This window comes from Magallana gigas, chromosome 10 (genome assembly GCF_963853765.1).
Source record: "Magallana gigas chromosome 10, xbMagGiga1.1, whole genome shotgun sequence".
NCBI lineage: Eukaryota > Metazoa > Mollusca > Bivalvia > Ostreida > Ostreidae > Magallana > Magallana gigas.
Genome location: NC_088862.1, coordinates 28,206,950 through 28,230,499, shown reverse-complemented (window position 1 = coordinate 28,230,499; position 23,550 = coordinate 28,206,950). Strand labels below are relative to the sequence as shown.

Sequence of the window (23,550 nt, the reverse complement as noted above, 5' to 3'; positions counted from 1 at the left end):
TAATATTGTGAAATCTTTATCAAAACCGTCAAATGAAATTTTTTTTTGCAAATGCAATTATACATGTAAACATTTTTTCTAATTATGTTTTTCAGGCAAAGACTTATTTTACATGATGTTCATATTCCATTTTTTTCAGAACCATAGAAAAAACTAGAATTTAGCTCTTATTCTGAATAGGGAAAAGAAATCATTCTTTGGATAAATTAAACATAAAGTTATTCTAATGATCCAAAACAAAAAAAACACCATATTTGTTAAGTGCAATAGAGGTATTTATAAGTTTTTGTTTAGCTTAAATGTTTGTCACAGTAAATGAAATAAAGGAAGTTTATTTACCAGATTAAGGATTAATACTTCCTTTATCTTAACTAAAGAGGAAAGTGTGGAAAATGATATCCTTTGTATTATTTTTTCAAACATTGTCCCCCTTTGATTATACAGTGTAGTTTGTGTTCTAGTTACTTAACCCCCAATACAGCAACTTTTTCACGAGGCGAAGGAAACAATTATAATATTCTCTTAACAATATTTTATTACTTTGTACTATTTCACGAGGCAAAGCAAAAAATTATAATATTCTCCTAACAACACTTTATTATCCTGTATGAATTCTAGAAGAAGAATCTCAATCTGAAATTCATCAAAGCAATATTGAAACAAGATAAGATGTATTTGAAATATGGTCAAACAAAAATTAGAATTTTGACCTCTCAATTAAGTTAGTTTATTTGAACAATAAAATGCTTTCTTTGGTGATTCATGCGTTAGCGTGTTATGTAACTTTACTGAAATGTCGCTATCTTAATACCCATCATGAATTACCAAAGAAATCATTCTATTGTTTATGTTTACATTTTATTATAGTAACTTAATAAATTGATTGTAAAAAGTAAGTAAAATTAATAGTCACTGAATTGTCGTCAATGTACATCAGCACGTTAGCTAAGGAAACAGCCAAATCGTCTCCTATGAGAATTTGAGTCTGACATCATCTTAATTATTTCGTGCAGTCCATGATTTTTCTTAGGTCGCTGTAGATTTCGACTAATCGATAATCGGGTCGTGTAGATTTTAATCCTGTCAGTTTCAGTCGCTGTAGGTTTCGACCAATCGATAGACAGAGCGTGTAGGGTTCAGTTTTGCTGTTTGTATAGACCTATGAATTAACTATAAAATCCGCAAGAAAAAGAGGAAATCGTACTCTGTAGATGTAATTTATTCTTTTGAAGCGGACGAGGTTTGCCTTTTCATATCATTTTTGCTAAATAGGGGCTGCGTATACAATACCTTTTTCTAATGCTATAGTGTAAATGTATATCATATATATGATGAACGATACTGCCGCTAGTCCGATCATAGCAAACATTATAGAGTTAATCAATGTTTTGTTTCCTTTGTTTCACGAAGGAGATTTGTTAAATTCATTGTTGTGTCTGCTTCCATTACATTGGAAATACCTGTAATTAAACAATAAATGTAAAATTACGTTTAATTGAGATTACAATACTTTAACACATCGTTTAAAGACTATAGGAAAAAGTAATGGGTAAAAGGGACCAAAAGCTATTGTAATATTTTTGTAAATAATTTTTGTTAGATACAATTATTTTCTATACCCAGTGTATAGAACATCATGTGTCTTGTACCTTTTTAAAAAAAATGATAAAAATGTGTTTATGTAAAATGGTCTTGTAAAAAACGTAATATACATCAGCATTTAACTAAAAATGCGGTAGCAAATCATTGCGTCTCTATGGAACAAAATTGGTATTTAAGATTTTTTTCAGAGGCCCCGCTCAAGCTCGTATTTCGTCTTGTATATTCATGTAATAGAACAAGAAAAAACAAAAACGAAATAAATAATTATTATGTACTCAATGAGTATTTGTATGCATATGCTATAACATATGTGTAAGACATTTATCTATTATTGATTCAAAGATTTATTAAAACTGTGCCTTGGACATGTCCCTGCAAATAGTCAATGTGTGCGGATCCCCCCCCCCCCCCCGCGAAGTTTCTCTGCTCTCATTAGGCACTTAACACCCCTGAAACACCATTTTCGGCTTCGGCCGATCACAGTTCTGTCCATATGAGGCATCCGGAAAATTTTATAAAAATGCGCACGCATTGCATTTTGCACTTATTTTTTCACTACGCAATGACAACCTCATCTATATCTTTAATAACACGTTAATTACTAAAAACGTTATTTAATATGTTTGCTTAAAAAAAAAGCACAATTATACAGTTACATATACATTGTAAAATGATTGAAACCACGTTGCGTAAGAATATTTATCGGAAGTATAATTCGCCTACTAAAGGTGAAGCTTATTCATGCTTTGCTATTTCGGAAATCAACAAAACGGTGCTATATATAGTTTATTGCATGTAGCGTAAATGCTTCCGTGTTACATTATTGTTACAGAGCTGACAAACGATATTACATGCCTATCATTCCTTTAAAAGGAATGCTTGTTTAACCATTTGAATGTCCGCCATCGAAATGTTTGCAGAGTTGACCCTTACAATATGCACATTTACATGTCCGATATTTGCTGTTTTCTTTTTTTCCATATCATTTTCACAATTTTTTCTGTTATTTTGCATCTTTGAAATTAAGATTTATGTTTCATAAGAGTCACAGACATAAAAATGCGTCTCAAACAGGCCTCTAACGATTATCATTTGAACCATGAACGAACTTAAAACCCTAAAAAAAAGAATTTAATTTCTCTGATTACTTTACCCGTGAAATCCTTTTCTGTTTTAGGGTTGAATATTAAAACACAAATTGTTTATCACAAATATTGATATTTTTTTTAACAACATCTTCTTCAATAAAACGTAATGTACATAAACCAACACAATGTAGATACATTGAAAATAATTTTCTGATTGATATAAAGAAAATCAGATTTATTTTTATCAATGCTAACGTTTTTCATTTTTACAATCTTGTTATGAAATTATTTGTATTGTAGATTGAATCTTATATTCCTTAACAAAAGTCTCATTTGTAAATAAAAAAATAAATAAATTTTTACTCTCTGTAGTATATGAGTACCCCCCCCCTTTTCTTTGCATTATATTTTTGTGTTGAATGTTTGTATTGTTGTGACTAAACTATTCGCAGAATATAGAGAAGATTGTTAAATATGTATTGTGCATTTGTATTAAATGAGAGTGTACACATGTATAGTAATATACAAGTGAATATATACTTTGTTGAATGTGCAGAGAAAATTCGAGTTGAATGCATAAACGTGTATCATAACATACATGTACTGTCATCAAGCATCATTGTGATAATTCATTTTGTGAACATACCTATTTTCTTTTCATGGTTGTCTTATTAATTGATTGCACTATTTTTGAGTGTATATCACTGTATATGTGAAGAGCACATTGTTTTCCTTCCCGCATGTTCATTTCCGGTTGAAGATGAAAACGGTATAGTCGATAAATTTAGTTAAAGTTCCGCGGCGCGCATTTATGAATATGTACTATTTCTCGCAACCTTTATTAATGAAAAATGTTAATTACATCGATTTTATGAGTGTATATCTATATGTATGTGTTTGTTATTCAAAACATGTGTTTTCCATTGTTTTTGTATGTCTCAGAATAATTGATAATTATTGTCATAAGTAATATGCGTGATCGTGTGAATTAACCAATGAAATTGTAGGATTTTACATGTAAACCAATAATATTATATTACTGATCAATCTGTTAATATTCGATATTTTCATGTATTATCTGTTGTTTTCTGTGATTGGTTAATATATAAACGGAGACGCTGAGATTTCACGAGAGTCGCCTGCAACTTTTTGGCCTGGTAGGTCACGTAGGGTTTTTTCCGATTTTTTTATTTATTTATTTTATTTTATTTTACACTATCTTTTATTTGAAGTCTTAAAATATTTTATTTATTATTTTGATAGGAATTAACCGTTTATAGGACAAAATATAGTCCTTTACGGTATATTGAAAGAACTTTAGTCTATAGACTTTATAGTTCTTTTCTCTCTAGATAGGCCTAATTGTATTTTATATTTATTTAAATTTTCTCTTCAATTTTATTTTAATTTTTAGTTCATACAAGCAGCGTAGCTATGCTACAAGTTTGTACTCTTTCTCTCATTTTGAGTCCGATAGTTGAGAGATTCAACGAAAGGTCTCATTTATTATTTGGATTTTTTTAACGCTTTTTAAACGTAATTTTTTCATTGAAATTTTAAGATTAATATTCGTACTAAAATTATACCTGAAATTTACGGTCCCTTTGCATTTTTCTTAAACAAGTCAAGCCTGTAAATTTCATACAGCACAACTTGTTGTTAGGTTTAACAAGTCTCAAGTTATATATAACTATGACTTGTCCCCTATTAATATGCGTCATTAATTAAAATAATATATTTTTCGGGTTGGGATTTTTATTCAAAATTCGTAGTCTGTTTTATGGGATTTTTTTGAGTGTATTCAGCGACTCTATTAATTTTTTATTATTATTATTCATTATTTATTCATGTGTGTACGATGAGTGTAAGCTGCATATTTATTCTTTAATATAAATTGTCATTTGTTGAAATCGTTAATAAAATTGTTCGTTTAACTTTACAAAGGTCTTATATCTTATTCTGCGAATGGTTGAGTTATTTGGTCGTTATTTAATCCAATTATAAATACACCCGGTACTGCTACGTTACATTTTTGGCATCCACGGCGGGATACCCTCATTTTTTTAGGGGTATCCTGTGATACGAACTTTTTGCTGGGTGATTATTTTTGTGATTGGTTATTTTTTATCGACAATTGATTATTTTTATTGACAATAATTTTTGATGTGTGCATTTTCATAGGTAGTAGTACTCTTGAATAAAATGGGAAAGAAAGGGAGAAAGGGTCTGGTTGTTGTAGAAACAGATGTTTTATCAGACGGTGTGAAAGATACACAGAAGAACAATAGACATAGTGTAGGGGAAATTGGCTCAGAAATCAGTTTAAAAACTGGATCTGACATTAGTCCTTTGGGACCCAGAGGTGTCATGAATAGTAACTTAACTGTTCCAATCACCATGCGTACTTCATGTACAAATTTAACATCTGAATTGATGTCTAGTTCATGTCCAATGAACACTCAAAACACAGAAAATACAAGATCATTTACTATAAATGAGCAAGTTGAAACACCTAACAGGTGTAACGGACAGATGTTCGTATTGGGTAGGGGAGATAATCCCCAACAACAATATTCACTTCCAATCCATGATTCCACTGATAGCTCAGAGAATGATGACATGAGGAGAACTGGAAATGTCAGAATTCAGTCAGCAAAACCACATCCCTTATTCCCAAATTCAGGTCCACATCTAGCAAATGAAAACTTAAGTACAGTCTTAGAAGATATGAAGAAAGTATTGAGCTCAATTCAATCAAACATGTCTCTAAAATCAGAAAATCCTACAAAACGTCAGACTGATGTCATCCAGCCAAAAACCCAGTTTAGACAAAAGGGCAGTAGACGAGCAAAGCGAAGGAAAAATCGAAAACACGCAAGACACGCAGAGACAGATTCCACACTAACTGATGACTCTAGCTGTACCAGCACCTCATCTTCTTCTGATGAAGAAAGTATATCTACTTCAATTGTAACGCAAAATAAACGTCAAAGAAAATTCACTCAAAAATTGCCCCCCTTTACGGGCCAAGACAAAGAAAAATGGATTGTATGGAAAGGAAGATTTGAAGAAGTAGCTGAGAGAGGGAACTGGACAGATAATGATAAATTAGATGAACTGTTACCCAGAATGCAAGGCGGAGCAGGAGAATTTGTCTTCGAGCAACTACGAAAGGAAATTAGATCCGACTATAAAAAGGTTATTCAAGAGATGGACAACAGATACAGAGTAGTGGAAACCAAAAAGTCACTCGAAGCAAAGTTTAGTAATAGGAGACAGAAACCTAACGAACCTGTTGAAGTATATGCAGCAGACCTGAAGAAGATGTATGCAAAAGCATACCCTAGTCGAGATGAAAATACCAGAAGAGAGGATCTACTCAGAAAATTTTTCGATGGCCTGAATGATGAGAAAATCCAATTTCAAGTTGAATATATTAAAGAACCAGACAATATCGATGACGCTGTATTTCAAGTTGTTAATTTCTGCGATCTCAACAAAAGAAGTAATGCTAGAGCCGAAAAACGAACAGTTAGAGCAGTGACAGATAAGCAGACAAAACCAGAAATGAAAAGAAAATCAGGCGGTCAGGAACTACAGTCAAAGAAAACTCAGAATAACACAGAATCCATTACTACTGATGACTATCATGTACAAGATTCAGCATTGTCAACATTCCAAGATGACATGTTAAAAATGAAAGAACAAATACAAAATCTAGAGAAGATGATTGCTGAAATGAGTAGATGTTCCTCAACTGGTTTTCAACAGAGGCCCAAGTCAACTCCAAGCCAGAACACTATTTGTTACAACTGTAAGAATGTTGGACATTTTGCGCGTGACTGCCCAACCAAAATTCAACAGTACTACAGAAATCCTTCCCACATGTCCAGATCTCAGCCAAACATTCAGCCTGGAACGGTATCTCAGCAACCTGGAAATTTAAACTTCAGGGGATCGTAACTGTAGGTCAAGAGACGATCCAAGGACAAGCTCCAAAAGAAGACCTACCTGAAAAGAAAAGAAATGACATTTGTAAAGATACATATACTTATGATGTTAAAAGAAATTTTGAAACATGCCCTGGAATTTATGTCAAAGGCAAAATAGATGATGTCTCTGTTGTTTTTACAATCGATACTGGAGCTTCAAGAAGTATTATGTCTAACAAAATCTACAAACAAATGAAGAATAGACCTGAACTTGAACATACTACTGGTGTTATAAATGCTTGCGGTATGAATTTGAATTCCTTTGGCGAAGCAGAATTTACTCTGACCTTTGGAGATCTTGTTATACGCCAGAACATTATTGTAGCTAATATAGATGACGAATGTCTCTTGGGGTGGATGTCTTACAAAATAAACAAGGTGTCGCTGCAGATATCATCCTTAGTCAAGGAATTTTGAAATTACAAGGGGTAGATATACCCTGCATTCAAATAGAGTCCAATAATAAATGTAGAAGAGTTACTGCTGCAGATGACTATACTATTCCGCCTTATAGTGAAAAAATCATACAGGCCTTTGTTGAGAGAGAGGATGTCATCTCTGAACCTACAGAGTTTATTATAGAACCGAATGAAAATTTCAGTTCAAGATATGAGTTATTGATGGCAAGTACTTTAGTGGATACAGCCAAGAGTACATCAATACCTATACGAATACTTAACCCAACTTGCGACGAGAAACGAATTAGACAAGACGCTGTCCTTGGAATAGCTGATGAATTTCTTTACGAAACTGTTTTTGATGATGATTGTCAGAATGACACACCTCCCATATCAGTCAGATGTTCTGCTGAAAAAGAGAGTACAAAAAACATTAAAATACCTGAACATTTAGTGCAAATGTATGAGAATTCATTAAAGGACAACAATTTTGACCAGACTTCTCAGAAATTGCTTCTTGACTTGCTATTAGAATATCAAGATGCATTTTCAAAGAATGATCTAGATCTTGGTTTAACTCATGTGAGTGAGCATATCATAGATACTGGTGATGCAAAACCTATAAAACTTCCTCCAAGACGAGTCCCCATTGCATATGCTGAAGCAGAATTACAGACTATTAATGATATGGAAAAACAAGGAATAATTAGAAAATCTAATTCTCCTTGGGCATCCCCACTTAACTTGGTACTCAAGAAAAATGGTAAAATCCGACCATGTGTAGACTACAGAAGGGTCAATGATGTGACAATAAATGATGCTTTTCCTCTACCAAGAATACAAGACTGTTTAGATGCAGTATCTGGTGCGACAATATTTTCTACATTTGACCTTACATCTGGTTACCACCAAGTTCCTGTTCGAGAGTCTGATATACCAAAAACTGCTTTTATTACAAAATATGGATTGTGGGAATTCCTTGCTATGCCCATGGGAATGAAGGGGAGTGCACAAACTTTTCAACGTACCCTTCAAATGATTTTGAATGGCCTACAATGGCAGACCTGCCTAATTTATCTTGATGATATCATTGTATTTGGGTCCAATTTTCAAGAACATTTGAACAGAGTAAAGGAAGTACTGGAAAGAATTAGAAAAGCTGGCCTAAAGCTGAAACCTAACAAATGCCAATTATTTCAAAAGGAAGTCTCTTTCCTGGGACATGTCATTAACAAAAATGGTATTACACCAAACCCTGACAACATTGCGAAGATCATAGATTGGCCTATTCCTAAAACTCTGACCGAAGTGAGACAGATTATCGGCATGGCTTCATACTACAGAAAATTCATAAAAGATTTTGCCAGTATTGTAAGGCCTTTAGTAAATTTGACAAAGAAAGACATCACCTTTAATTGGACTACATATTGTCAAGATGCATTTCAAAAAATTAAAGAGCTACTAACAGGACCAGAAATTATGAGCTTTCCTATAATGGAAGGGGAATTTGTACTAGATACTGACGCCAGCAACTATAGTATTGGCGCTGTTTTAAGCCAAGTGCAGGATGGTCAAGGAAAAGTAATAGCTTATGCTAGCAGAGCATTAAACAAAGCTGAAATAAATTACTGTGTCACAGACAAAGAGTTACTGGCAGTACGATATTTTGTAGAGTATTTCCGACAATACCTTTTAGGAAGAAAATTTAAAATTCGAACTGATCATCAGGCATTAGTTTGGTTATTTAAAATAAAGGAACCCAAGGGCAGAATTGCAAGGTGGATTGAAATACTCTCGTCCTATGACTTTTCTATAGAATACCGCCAAGGAAATAAGCACGGAAATGCGGATGCATTATCTCGATGTCCTAATCCTAAAGATTGTCAATGTTCCAATTTTGATAGCCTAGAACCATTAAAGTGTGGACCATGTAAAAAATGTACTAAGCGTATGGAAGAAACTCCAGAGAGAAAACGATGGCCAGAAAACAAAAATACCGTAGAAATACGTGCAGTCACCAGAAATCAACTAAAAGCAGAAGCAACTACTTGGAATGATATTTATATACCCGTCAATATGGAACAGATACAAAAAGATGACCCGGATCTGAAAATTCTTCATGAAGCTAAAAGAGAACAGAAGAAACCTGATTTTCATCAAATACAGACTTTAAGTCCTGCTACTAGACATTATCTTTGTATATGGGATTCTATTGTACTAGAAGATGGTATATTAAAAAAGAAAAACTTATCTAAAGATGATTCTTCTGAGAGTCTACAAATACTTTTACCAAGAGTTTTAAAAGATGATGTTTTACACCAAATGCATGATTCTGTCATTTCTGGTCACCTTGGTTATAAGAAAACCACTGCAAAAGTACGCAGAAAATTCTATTGGTTTGAAATGAGACAAGATATTAAAATATGGGTCTCTAAATGCCAAATTTGTCAAATGAATAAGCCTCCTGTTAAGCCACCCAAGGCACCGTTGGGAGATATGAGAGTGGGCGCCCCATTAGATAGAGTAGCCACAGATATTTTGGGACCATTACCAAGAACACCTCGAGGAAATAAATACATTCTAGTAGTTATGGACTACTTCACCAAATGGGTCGAAATTTTAGCAGTACCTGACCAAACTGCCATTACCTGTGCAGATAAAATTTTAAATGAGTTTATTGCTCGTTTCGGATGTCCCTTGAGTTTACATAGCGACCAAGGCAGAAATTTTGAGAGCCAAATATTTAAAGAACTTTGTCAACTTTTAGAAATTAAAAAGACAAGAACAACCCCTAGGAATCCCAAAGCCAATGGGATGGTAGAAAGGTTTAACAGAACACTAGTAAGCATGATTAAATCCTATATCAAAGGAAAACAGACCAATTGGAACCTCAATTTGGGATGCTTAGCTATGGCCTATAGATGTACGCCGCAGGAGTCTACAAATTTTTCCCAAAATTTTATAATGTTAGGTAGAGAATTAAAACTACCTCTGGAGATTTTATTCTGTCCAAATGAAGATGATGATAACTCTTCTTACGGAGAGTATATCAACAATTTACGTGATAATTTGTATGAAGCCCATATAATTGTCAGAAGAAAACTACAAACGGCAGCAAAAGTACAGAAAGATAGATATGATACAAAAATGTCCTTAAACCTGTATAGTCCAGGAGATCTTGTTTTGATGTTACATGAGCAGCCCCAACTTGAGATGGAAAGCAGGAAACTACTGTTGAAATACCATGGACCATTCCTCATCCTACAAAAGTTGAATGATATATTATACAGAGTTCAAATAGATGAAAAGGGAACACAAAGAATAGTTCACCATGACAAAATTAAGCCATATCAAGGAAACAAATTGGCGTGGATGAAAACTGCTTTGAAGAAATTTCAGAAGTTTACTTAAACTTAATTTTAAAGACAAAATATTATGTACATGATGTATAACATTCTATGAACTATATACTATATATGTACAATGACATATTGTTACATAAAACAGACTACAACTATGGGTGTATAAGAACATTGGGGCTGGATTTATGATATTTATATATATAAGTATATTTATACTTACCTTTAATTACTATCTGTAAAATTTACAGAAAACCATGGATATTTCCAAGGCAGAGAAGAAAGGAAGGGTTTTCCAGTGCAGCATTTGTGACTATAAACAAATCAAGAAATATGCCATAAAACATTATTTAAAAACACATGTAACCAGAGACCAGGTCCCATTTTCATGTAGTAAATGTGACTATATGTCTCTTACCTTGAAAGATGTTGAAAACCATGGGAAATGGTATGGACCGCACAAGAACACAGATCTGCCTGTGGATATTGTCAGAGCCGCTGATCCATTTGTATGGAAGGATGACCACCTTAAACGTTGGGATCAACCTTCATCATTAGCACACTGGATGAACCAACAGAAGAAGAATGACGAAAAGAGCCTCCAGAATTTATTAGAAGTGGCTGCCAGTCTTCCCAATACTCTAAACATTGAGTCAACAGAGAGTACCGGCATTGTGACACCGGAATCTCTTGGTGATGTACCACCCTTTGAGGATATCCTACCAGATCTTCTAGGAGTTGGAGAAAGTGTAGAAATAGATAAGCCAGAGAAGGAAGACACACCCACAACAGTATTCGAACAGATTAAAGAGGAAATCAGGAAACAGGGAGAGAGACAGGTGCGTGCCCTGCAAGAGCAGACCAAGGCCATTCAAGAGCTCAACAAGACACTTACAGGGTATTTCTACAACAGTGGTCCACAGCGCGGGTTAACTCCTTTGCCCGACAGGCCTCCAACCCCAGTTATCAGCAGAAACCAGAGGAGATCCCCACGAAGGCCAACTAATCATTTCTACCGCCCACGAGTTGTCGTACGACCCCACCGACTAATGCCCCCCAGGAATAGGGATATCCAAAGAGATGACAGATGGAAAAGATCTAGGACATTATTCACGAGAGAAAGAAGCCGGTCCCGGTCAAGGTCCCCATCACCCCCTCCAAAGAAGATGAAGTCAGTCGTTAAGAAAAGTACTTAGTATGTATATAGAAATTTAAGGGTAAAGTATAGGTTGTAGTTGGGGATGGGGGTTGGATTTTAATATGTATGTATATACCATAAATTGTCCACTGATAGTGAAAGATGGACTTTTCATAGCACAGTGTATCATTGTTTACTTATATATATATTGTATCATGTTCTTGTGCCATATCCAATTATCTTGCCAGTTTCTGTTGTTCCTAAAATGAGAACTAGATGTATCTTATTATTCTTGTATGACATTACAGCTGACATTGTGAGCTAGATTTTCCTGTACAGTGATATTATAGTATTATGTCTATCACTTTCATAGTAGATAGAAATGTTTGAAGAAGATACCTATGAATATGACACATCTATAGTAATTGATTTTAATTGATTCGTTTATATTTGTCTAATCATTTTGAATTAAGAAGAATATTTCAGCTATATAGATGTTCAGTAGCGAATGATAGGTTTACTATTTTGTCCTTAAAAATTAGGTATACTTAAGTCGGTAGTACAGTGACGATTGGCTCCGCAATTTTAGGTGTTATCAATGACGATTGATCACCGAAGGTTCTTTGCTTATTGTATATAGTTTTTCTTTGGCATAATACAGAACCTCTTTAGAGACATGAAATTTCCTTTGTTAGCATGGTTATGTATTTTTGTTACCATGGGTATGGCTTTTGTTGCTGTTGGTACAGAATTTTTGAGCATTTTATTTGATGTAAATCAGTACAAGCATCACCATTTTATTGTCCTTGTCTTGTTTATTATTTTGTGAAGTTGTCATGGTACATGTGAGATGTTACATTTTTTTTTATTAATGGGATTTTATATTTAGTTGAATGAAAGTTGTGTGTATGACATATTTTTATCTTATGTTTATGTGTAATATTTTTGTGTGGGTGTAAAACTGTTTAAGATGGTATGCATATGATGTTCTTGTCTATGTTTTCTGTGTTTTTAGATTGATATTGTTCATGGGGACATGAACATTTAAAGAGGGGGCAGTGTAGTATATGAGTACCCCCCCCCCTTTTCTTTGCATTATATTTTTGTGTTGAATGTTTGTATTGTTGTGACTAAACTATTCGCAGAATATAGAGAAGATTGTTAAATATGTATTGTGCATTTGTATTAAATGAGAGTGTACACATGTATAGTAATATACAAGTGAATATATACTTTGTTGAATGTGCAGAGAAAATTCGAGTTGAATGCATAAACGTGTATCATAACATACATGTACTGTCATCAAGCATCATTGTGATAATTCATTTTGTGAACATACCTATTTTCTTTTCATGGTTGTCTTATTAATTGATTGCACTATTTTTGAGTGTATATCACTGTATATGTGAAGAGCACATTGTTTTCCTTCCCGCATGTTCATTTCCGGTTGAAGATGAAAACGGTATAGTCGATAAATTTAGTTAAAGTTCCGCGGCGCGCATTTATGAATATGTACTATTTCTCGCAACCTTTATTAATGAAAAATGTTAATTACATCGATTTTATGAGTGTATATCTATATGTATGTGTTTGTTATTCAAAACATGTGTTTTCCATTGTTTTTGTATGCCTCAGAATAATTGATAATTATTGTCATAAGTAATATGCGTGATCGTGTGAATTAACCAATGAAATTGTAGGATTTTACATGTAAACCAATAATATTATATTACTGATCAATCTGTTAATATTCGATATTTTCATGTATTATCTGTTGTTTTCTGTGATTGGTTAATATATAAACGGAGACGCTGAGATTTCACGAGAGTCGCCTGCAACTTTTTGGCCTGGTAGGTCACGTAGGGTTTTTTCCGATTTTTTTATTTATTTATTTTATTTTATTTTACACTATCTTTTATTTGAAGTCTTAAAATATTTTATTTATTATTTTGATAGGAATTAACCGTTTATAGGACAAAATATAGTCCTTTACGGTATATTGAAAGAACTTTAGTCTATAGACTTTATAGTTCTTTTCTCTCTAGATAGGCCTAATTGTATTTTATATTTATTTAAATTTTCTCTTCAATTTTATTTTAATTTTTAGTTCATACAAGCAGCGTAGCTATGCTACAAGTTTGTACTCTTTCTCTCATTTTGAGTCCGATAGTTGAGAGATTCAACGAAAGGTCTCATTTATTATTTGGATTTTTTTAACGCTTTTTAAACGTAATTTTTTCATTGAAATTTTAAGATTAATATTCGTACTAAAATTATACCTGAAATTTACGGTCCCTTTGCATTTTTCTTAAACAAGTCAAGCCTGTAAATTTCATACAGCACAACTTGTTGTTAGGTTTAACAAGTCTCAAGTTATATATAACTATGACTTGTCCCCTATTAATATGCGTCATTAATTAAAATAATATATTTTTCGGGTTGGGATTTTTATTCAAAATTCGTAGTCTGTTTTAAGGGATTTTTTTGAGTGTATTCAGCGACTCTATTAATTTTTTATTATTATTATTCATTATTTATTCATGTGTGTACGATGAGTGTAAGCTGCATATTTATTCTTTAATATAAATTGTCATTTGTTGAAATCGTTAATAAAATTGTTCGTTTAACTTTACAAAGGTCTTATATCTTATTCTGCGAATGGTTGAGTTATTTGGTCGTTATTTAATCCAATTATAAATACACCCGGTACTGCTACGTTACACTCTCTTTTCTTCGAATATTGATCGACCTTATTTGTAAAAGAATAGAAATGAACTTCAACGATAGCTTGTCGTTTTTACTGATAATATATAACTAAGGGATCTTACTTTTTGAGGGCTGTATACATCCATTGGCATGATCACAGTTTTGAAATTCACAGAGGCACAAAGACTGACACTCCTTTCCAAACCTGGGATATGGACACTTGAATGCACAGTTGTTTCCAAAAAATCCATCTTCACATGCTAGATAATTTTTTTAAAAATCTAATGAATTTAAGATAATCTTCAAATTCTATAAAATACGTTTATCAAATTATAATAAAATCTAATGTCCTCCAGTCACTGCAGGTATATGATGAAATCATACATACGTATACATTTATCATGTGCAAGATCCCACTTGTATCCATAACAGCAATATGTTCCATCTTTTCTACATGAAATAGGATTTAAACAACACATGAGTGCTGGCAAAAATTATTTTCAAAACAATCATTTTAAGAAAATTATTTTACTCACCCAGTACAGTTTTGCATTGATACATTCAAAGACAATTGAACCAGCATAAAAATAGTTATAAACAAAGTCATCTAATTTCCAATCCATCTGAATTGTAATATATGTTCAATGATATATCAGTTTTGAAGACATATACATGTATTAGTTCTCAATTCAACATGCTCGATATCCTTGTCTCTTGTTATGATATATGTTCCCGGCTTTATTGGAGATGTACGCAATGAAATCCAAAATGAATTCAATATTGCTTTCTCTTCCTATGACATTTGAAAAAAAAATTCTTTCCTGTTGGAGTTATTTAAGTGACAGATGTACTGGTAAATAATACAAAAAAATATTAAAAAAGCACATTGTGTTGATTCATTAGAAATGTATCATGAACCATGTTATATATTGTAACAGAAAACATATCCTCCAATCTCTGAACAATAAATAAGTATAATACATTCAATAAATATATTTAAAAATATAAAATTAAACTATATTATATGTTAAGAGGAGACTGAATATACTGAGAATGGTGGATGAATGGTACAGATCGAGAGATCTATGTTGATGTTGCAACTTTATCGTAGCCAATTTAAGTTTGTTTATCAAATAACTCGTTGTAGTTTGAGTCCTATGTGTCGTTATCTAAGTGGCCGGATTGCTTTTTTCGCACAGTTTGTTCGATACTTCGTCTGCTAACCTTAACAATAGCAATAGAAGCATTACACTTCAGACTCGCGGGCGACTTTCTTAAAACAGTCATTTCTATAAAAACTTAAAAGTCACCACACATATACCTTAATCTTGCTTACCTTGCATTCATATATAATGGTACATGTGTATGGTGCTCATAATCATGTTCATAATTTATTTTCTACGAACAGCAATCTTCGTTGACTGCTTGTGTGGGTAAAACAGTATGAACTAGCAGAATACTCTGAATATTTTCGAAAACATTCATATATGACTGGTAAATTTGGCTTATAGCGGAGGAGAAGATGAAGGTCTTTTCCACGCAGACGATAACTGTTTAATGTTTAATGCTGTCGCATTGGAAAAGACACCTTCCACTATTCGTAATGAATCTGTTGATAACAACATATACATCACGTGCTTTTGCATCTAAAAAATATCATTCTTAATGGAATACGCTTGATGTTATCATTTTAATACAACAATCTAGAAATCTACTTTGCCGAGACTCTGTCAGTGTTCATATGATCAGTTAAAATCGACCGTGGGTTTCTAACAATGTGCTTAACGCGACGGTTGCAGATATTTCCGATATTGTTTGACGTGATTCTCTCTCAATGACGCTTTGGAATCTTTCTTTCTCTTCCCGAATCGTCTTGCACAGAGGTTCTGCCATCTGAAAACCTCTTGTGTATGATAAATAAGAATCATTACACCCTGAAGATTGTTTACAGGTATTGATATGATGACAGTATGTAACATTACAATCATACACAGCAAGTAATATCCATAACCAGGTATTGGACACGTGGATTTACAATTTTGTCCATGATATCCATTTTCATACGCTATAAATATATTGTTTATTGTCTTATTAAATTTTTAATGATGGGAAAATTGCTCAAACACCAAATAATTATTTATACATTACAATTATTGCCGACACCCAAAAAACTATGAAAATACATAGACAATTATTTTATACAGGGTCCCGCATATATAATGTTTTACGGTGCTACCGTTCCGGCGAGCGCAACAAGAATTACGAATACCTTGCATCATTGTCAACCTAGTGTTATTTAGGTATCAACGAATGTCAAAGAATGTTTCAGAGAGTATTGCTGTTCAATAAGTATGCCAAAGGTACTAATTGTAATGGTTATGATACATACAGCGCAACCCCCTACCCAGAGAGAGAGAGAGAGAGAGAGAGAGAGAGAGAGAGAGAGAGAGAGAGAGACACGGTCCCTGTTGGTGTAATTTCCCACTTTCAAATTTAATGGTTTGACTATAAGCAATATCTACATACATTCTTTAACTGTTTATTTTTTCATTTTATTCCTTTTTATTTAGTTCAAAATGTACTATTGTTTATTTCATTCCTACTCATATACTTATCTGCCTACTGTACATGCATGCACAATTAGCTTAAAAATGGATCGATAGTACAGTAAAGTATTGCACTTGCTAGTATATATTTATATAATCTCTATATAAAAAAAATAAAAACAAATCATATGTCAATGCCGCAGGTATCGCGGTCTATACTGAAATAGCTAGTACACTCATTACAGATGTTTGATCCACCTCTAAATTTATCGCTCGAAATATAGCGCGAGAGCACTGTGACGTCATCCATGACTTTGTTTACGTTTCTCGACTCAATACGAAGGTATGGAAGCATGTAACATCTGTTGAGTCTCGCCAAAGCATATGCGGTACTCAAAACGTGTCTTCAAACTTTAAGACACCGTTAATTACGAGTTAAAGGTCGGCTATTTTTGGCATAGCACCACGGGTGAAAACATTAGAGAGCATTTTGGGACGTAGACAAAAAATTTTGTTTGATGAACTGTAGGTTTAGCTCGTTCTTTTTCCCGCGCACACTGGTTCTTATAGCTCGCTTCGCTCGCCGGTGCTGTACGCCGGCGAGCTGCGCTCGCTATTAATTTTCCATCTGTTCTACATAACATTGAAATTATATAATTGGGTGAATCAAAATCCGAAACGGTAATCAAACATTATGTTTGATTATTATCCATCACAGGTTTACACAGATACAGTTGCAAACACTTTGAAGCAATATCTACAGGTTATCATATTCTCCAGTGAATGTGAATTGCTATATATGAACAAAACCGGTGTTCTTTGTAAATGGATTTTTAATTTGACTGATTCTAATTACTTAATTAAAGATATCACCGTGTAGCTAGCAATGAACTACTATATGTATTACATTGCCATACAATATTTCAATGATATACGATATTATTTCCGTTTTTGCAAAAGCTAATCATTAGACAGATGAACCGGAAAATATCTGTTAAAAATGCCGCATTATAATACATAAGTAAAGTTGGGCATTTGCTTGATGCAACATCGAGCAAAACAAACCATTATAGTTTTAATGAAAAGCAAAAAAAAAAATGTTTTATCTAGAAAATGTGATGGTTTATAGTTTTAGAACTTTTTATCATGTGGGAACGATACACAGACATAACATTTTCGACTTCACAAATGACAAAAATGTCCTCATTGAAAATCTTGATAAACTTCCATTAACAGTCAAAAATATTTGCTTGAATAACAATAACAATGATAATGTGTTCAATTACAAGAACCGTTATGACTCCATAATTAAATTGACATCTTAACCCCTGTACTTTATGACTGAGATAGAAAAACAACATCTGCATTTGAAATCCTTTAAAAAGTAACCTTAACCTATACTTGACTTAATAACATTTTAAAGGGGCATGGTCGCAATATTTTTCAAAAATTATTCATTTTTGTTTTTAAAAGTTTATGATGCTTCAGTAAGGCATTTATATTAATCCACTAGAAATGGAACGTCAATAGTCTAGATATTAGCAAAATACAGAACTCGCATTTTTTTGTTTTGTAAACAATATTTTTGTTTACATTTCGAATGCTGATCAGAAAATTCGAGATTTAGACCTAAAATGAATGTGACAAACGCAAGGATCTATGTTCCGAACATACAAGTAGATGGAACAAATCAGCTTGAAGTAGAGAATTAACCGGTACATTGTACCACCAATGTAACCAAAAACATAGCAAGAACCTTGTTTACATAATAAAGAATTGTAGTTTTGTATCTTGCTAATAACTTAACGACTGACACTCAACTTTTGATTGATCATTAGAAATACATTGCTAAAGTATCGTAAACAATAAGAATAGAAAAAAAATTGACCAAAATTGAGACCATGCCTTGAAGAGCTGGAAGAATTTGTTTTGCCAATTTTACAGAGCAATTGACATATTGTTATAAATTGAAAAGAATTCCTAAGTTCCTAGCTTTTTTCAATCCTCAAAGTTATTGACAGTTTCAAGCATGGTTTTCCTCAAGTTTATCATAAAAACGCCATAATATACACGTTTTTTTAAGCTATTGTCGAAAAGCATCATTAAAGGATGCACATCCAATTTTTTCTTTTACTATTTCTTTCACTAAAACTTGATCTCAAGTATTATGTACATACTTGTAAGTAAGTAGTTAGCTTAACTTAAAAACAATCAAATTATACGCGATGATGTCCAATAGCAAACAAATCATTATAACAGTTTTAAGAGTGCATTGTTAATTAAACGTACATGTATATCAACCTTTTTTTTTTAGTTATTCAATGCTTCTGTAAAGAGAAATGTTCAATTTTGGAAAGTTTATAAAACGTTATCATTTGTCCTTCTAAAATGTTTTGCTTTGGTTCTTAAACAATACATACAAAATTAAAGACAACCGGTTTTGCTAACATTTTAATTATTGAAAACAACTGCAAAATATAGAATATAAGGAAGAAATAAAACAAATTGATATCAATAAATATGTCAACAATAGTTGTTAGTAAACTTGTTGAATTATGGGAAATAATTGGGATTTCTTTGTAAACTAAAAACACCTGTATGAAAATATATTAGTGCATATTTATGTTGATTAGTGTTTTATTGAAAAACAATTACTTGTATATTATCTTTAAATATAAACATAATCTGGTTATTCCATATATGTACAATTTTGACTTCAAAATGCAAATGAATAAGTTATTGTTTTTATTTTTTAAACTGTGTTTGTGTTCACAAGAAATTTTTCTAACAACCCTGTGAAAATATACATTATAATTACGATTAAAAATAAACCTGTTAATCCCATTATAACAAACATTAAAGTGGATCTCATTTTAGATTGTGTCTTTTTGGGGGAGTAGAAAATTGTCGCATTTTCTACTCCGGCACTGGGAGAACCTGTAATGAATGAATAACAATCAACATGGTTGTTTTGAATGAGTTAATTGATATTTTTAAGTATAAATCTTGAATAATGAGCATTTGAAATTTATTAAGCATTTATAAGACCGAATATACCTGTATGTATATTGTTAATATTTCTAGAATATTAAATCCTGGTTAAAAGTTATTAGAGGACAATACAATGTACATTGAGTGCAAAGACTATTACTTTCAAGTAACGAAACGCTCGGTGTTATCACTGATTTGATTATTTTTACAATGTAAAATAAATCATCACAATTGATCAAATTGTTAAACTAAAGAAAATACGGCATATACACCGAACCAAACGTCTAAGCGTTCGACTAATACAACGTTTTGGTTAAATGAAATAAACATATTCGTTTGTCTTGCCGCTAGAGTGCCTGATTTCCGTCCAACTATCAAGTGGTTAAGAACGATGTTACAGTCTTGAACTATGGTAGCGACATAAGATTATTAAACACTTCTGGTTTTGTTTAGTTTCTCCTACAGCTTTGGAATTCTTATTGGTTGTTAATGGAAATGAAGATACACTTATAGCATTGACAAATTATTTTAAAATAACAAAATAACGGTTCTTTTGGATTGCTAATATTTAAACAATATAATGGTCTAACTGTAGCCTAACTGAACAGTAGATTGACAGTGAGTAGAACCTGTGGTAATAAATATCTAGACAGAAACATTCCAACGGCTCTTCATTTTTCTTAAATAGCTATTTTATACGTTTTAAGTGTTTTTCAATTACGACCAATACTAAAGTCCTATGACAATCGCAACAAACGTTGCCAATAAAACGTATCAAGTGCTTTTAGGCTTCGTCACGTGAACCTTATTTCAACAAGGTTTTTTATGTTTGCTATTTTATAGCATATATTGGTCACAAAATGTTGAAAGTTTTACATCCTTTTTTTCTTTTTAAATTCAAGTTATTCTATTATCAGAGTGAACATGTAGAAGTTATGTCGAATATATTTGAAGGTAAGAGAATGTACGGGTTTATTTGCCATCAAAACAGCTTGGTGTCGCGGGAATGCAAGTGTTATTACTTAAGATTTGATTTGTTAATTTAAATACTGACTCTCACATTTTAAATTTAATGCGATTTAAATGGATCGCATATCTCGAATCTTGTTTTTTGAATATTTCAAATGAGACTCTAGGTTTTAGGACACAAATGCTTTCATTACATAGACTTCAAATTAAGCCAAAATATTATAATAATGGTTAACTAAAAATAAACTTTATACCAAGCTGTCCCTTGATACTTTTAGGTTTAACACTTAGATATATATTGCTTAACAAGTATAATATTTGGTTTTAAAAATGTTGCATTAACAATTGCAAACGGTCAATCAATAAATTTGAAACGATATATAACTAAACGATTACTTACTTTTAACAGTGATGATTTTATTTATTAGATCTTTTGTGACAGCCTTGTAGCTTAAGTGTTTTGAAAAGTCTTCTTTAAAAGAGAAAACCTTTCGTTTATAAACAGAAAACAATGCTTTAAGAATCTTGCACACACTGTTGCCTCTTATTAACAATTTAAAAAAATGAACTTCAAAAGAATAAGGAACAAAAAACAATGCAGGATTTACAAACATTATTTGATTTATATACTCATATCTTCTCAATTTAAATATATTGAAATATCTTGACATATTATCAATAATATACTTCAACTCTAGATTAACGATATATTGTTCCTTTTTGTAATGAATCTTACCTTCTGAAGACTCTGTACAGCCGCTGACATGATCACAGTATGTTACGTTACAGTTACACTCAGACTGACAGTCTTCTCCATACGTAGGATAAGGACACTTGATGTCACATTTCTCCCCCCGAAACCCTCTGTCACAAACTATAAATATACTACATGTGTATTTCTGAATAGACAATTGAAACTTTGTTATTTGAAATGCAGTTATTGAATTCTACAAATAAGAAAATGCTCTTAATTATTGCAGGTGAAAAATTGAAAGAAACATACGGGTGCAATTATTTCGTTCAGCATTCAACTTGTATCCTGTATAACATGTTAATTTTCCATCTTTCCTACAAAATTTTTCACAATACATGACTAATTTAGTAAAACCACATATTTAAAGCAGTTAAAACAAGACAGTGAGTTTAACTTACCCAGCACAAATCTGAAGAGATACAGGTACAAGGAGCCGGAACAGTATAAACAACCCATTGCAAAACTTCACTGTATTCTCCATTGTATCTGTTTCTAATCTACAAATCTTTTGAGTAATTAGCAAGGAAAAAGTTCTGCATGTTTTCAGATGGATTTTTGCAGTTGAATATTCACGCTCTGTATCCTTGTTCCGTGTATATGATGTTGACAGAAATGAATTGCTTTACATGAGACATAAATAAGGAAATATGTATTTATGATACTTGAACGCACCATTCATTTGTACATGTAAGATACATTGTGTAAGTCCATTCATTACCTATGATAGCCATCCCTCTGTTAAACAAACCAACTTCTCATAAGTATATATCTGCATTTATTCAGCACTTATATATATAACGTTTTAAAATCTTGCAGTCAGTCCCGATCAAAACAATCAACATGTTATCATTTATGTTTTTTAAATACAGTACTCATTTTGCTGATGATTTTCAAGTAATTAAATTCTAATTTCTAAAAAATGAACACAAATTGCTTTTTGTCTAACGTTTTTTCAAACAAAACATATTCGTGTTTTATATTTTGTCAACAAGTTCAATATTTGTGTGACTTAAGGTGATTTCCCAAATGCGCTATATGAAATCTGACGGTTTTTTTGGGCACAAAAAACGGGAGTTTGGAATTTTTTTGGCAAATACAACCCTTTATGGTGATACGTATTCATGATATATACTCACATACATACTCACTCGGGCTCTACATTTTGTATTCTTCTTCTTTGATATGAGATAAAAACTACCGTAACCGTTGTTGTATTCAAGGCTCGGAAGTAGCCATAAAGAAATGGAAGATGAGAAGAGAATAACCCGAAATAAACTTCGCAAATTGTGAATTCACATTGAAGAAATCGCACTAAGATAACATGCTACAATTTTAAAAATCTTTAAGGACTTGAAAAATATTATTTAGCTGAAAAAATAATTATAATATATCTACAAAAAGAATGTAAAAATTACTTAAAATAGCTCTTATACAAGACAACTTTAACAGATACATGTATGGAATTTTTGGCTGTTTCTCTTATGTGTACAACTCAATTTATAAAGATAGCTAGATTTGCATTAAAAATACATAGCTTCAATAACAAAAATCATAAAGAGTTAATGTGATTTGTGTATTATTCGATGCAATGCAATATACTATTATACCAAAAAGAAGCATACAAACTATTTTATTGTTCAAGTATATCGTAGTTTAGAACGAAATTTCTGATATAACTACATGTAATGCGTTTGAAGAAATAACGAAACCTAAATAACCTAGTTATATATGGGAAGTTAGTTTTTTGTGATTGGTTTTGTTGAAATGTGGCGTATAACTACTTTCACTATACACCAGTTTACGGAAAAAAAACACAGCAGGAAATTATTAAATTCTGTGTATGACAGGTTAGATTCAATGATATGTTGTGCTATGATATATTTCCTTTATCACGTTGAACAATCACTATTCGAAATTAATAACACAATCAAATAAAAACAGACAAGGTCAGACGGATTTAAAAATCAAACTCATCACGCAACTTTATTCTTGATACAAGGAATTAGA

At 32.3% G+C, this 23,550-nt stretch overlaps 1 protein-coding gene and 1 long non-coding RNA gene across 3 annotated transcripts; both read right to left on the bottom strand.

Moving 5' to 3' along the window:
• Window positions 1-277: 277 nt before the first annotated feature.
• On the bottom strand, window positions 278-15,061 carry LOC136272435 (uncharacterized). 2 transcript variants are annotated; one of them, XR_010710438.1, is made up of 3 exons: window positions 14,820-15,061; window positions 14,406-14,543; window positions 278-1,460 (listed from the first exon to the last, which is right to left on the bottom strand). It is a non-coding gene; the product is annotated as an uncharacterized lncRNA (long non-coding RNA). The 2 variants fall into 2 exon arrangements; XR_010710439.1 differs by lacking the exon at window positions 14,820-15,061 and adding an exon at window positions 14,672-14,755.
• Window positions 15,062-19,377: 4,316 nt separating this feature from the next.
• LOC136272042 (multiple epidermal growth factor-like domains protein 11) lies at window positions 19,378-22,036 on the bottom strand. Its single transcript, XM_066072787.1, has 5 exons — window positions 21,942-22,036; window positions 21,793-21,857; window positions 21,526-21,663; window positions 21,190-21,261; window positions 19,378-19,766 (listed from the first exon to the last, which is right to left on the bottom strand). Exons 1-5 carry the CDS (start codon window positions 22,022-22,024, stop codon window positions 19,582-19,584), a joined length of 543 nt encoding a protein of 180 aa, XP_065928859.1. The 5' UTR covers window positions 22,025-22,036; the 3' UTR covers window positions 19,378-19,581.
• Between the last annotated feature and the right edge of the window lie 1,514 nt (window positions 22,037-23,550).

Bases quoted from the DNA above. Each gene is read 5' to 3' on its own strand.
- LOC136272042 (XM_066072787.1), bottom strand. From the start codon at position 22,024: ATGGAGAATACAGTGAAGTTTTGCAATGGGTTGTTTATACTGTTCCGG. The intron at 21,858-21,941 runs GTAAGTTAAACT...AAAATTTTGTAG, and splicing joins TCTCTTCAGATTTGTGCTGG to GAAAGATGGAAAATTAACAT. The intron at 21,664-21,792 runs GTATGTTTCTTT...GTATATTTATAG, and splicing joins TGAACGAAATAATTGCACCC to TTTGTGACAGAGGGTTTCGG.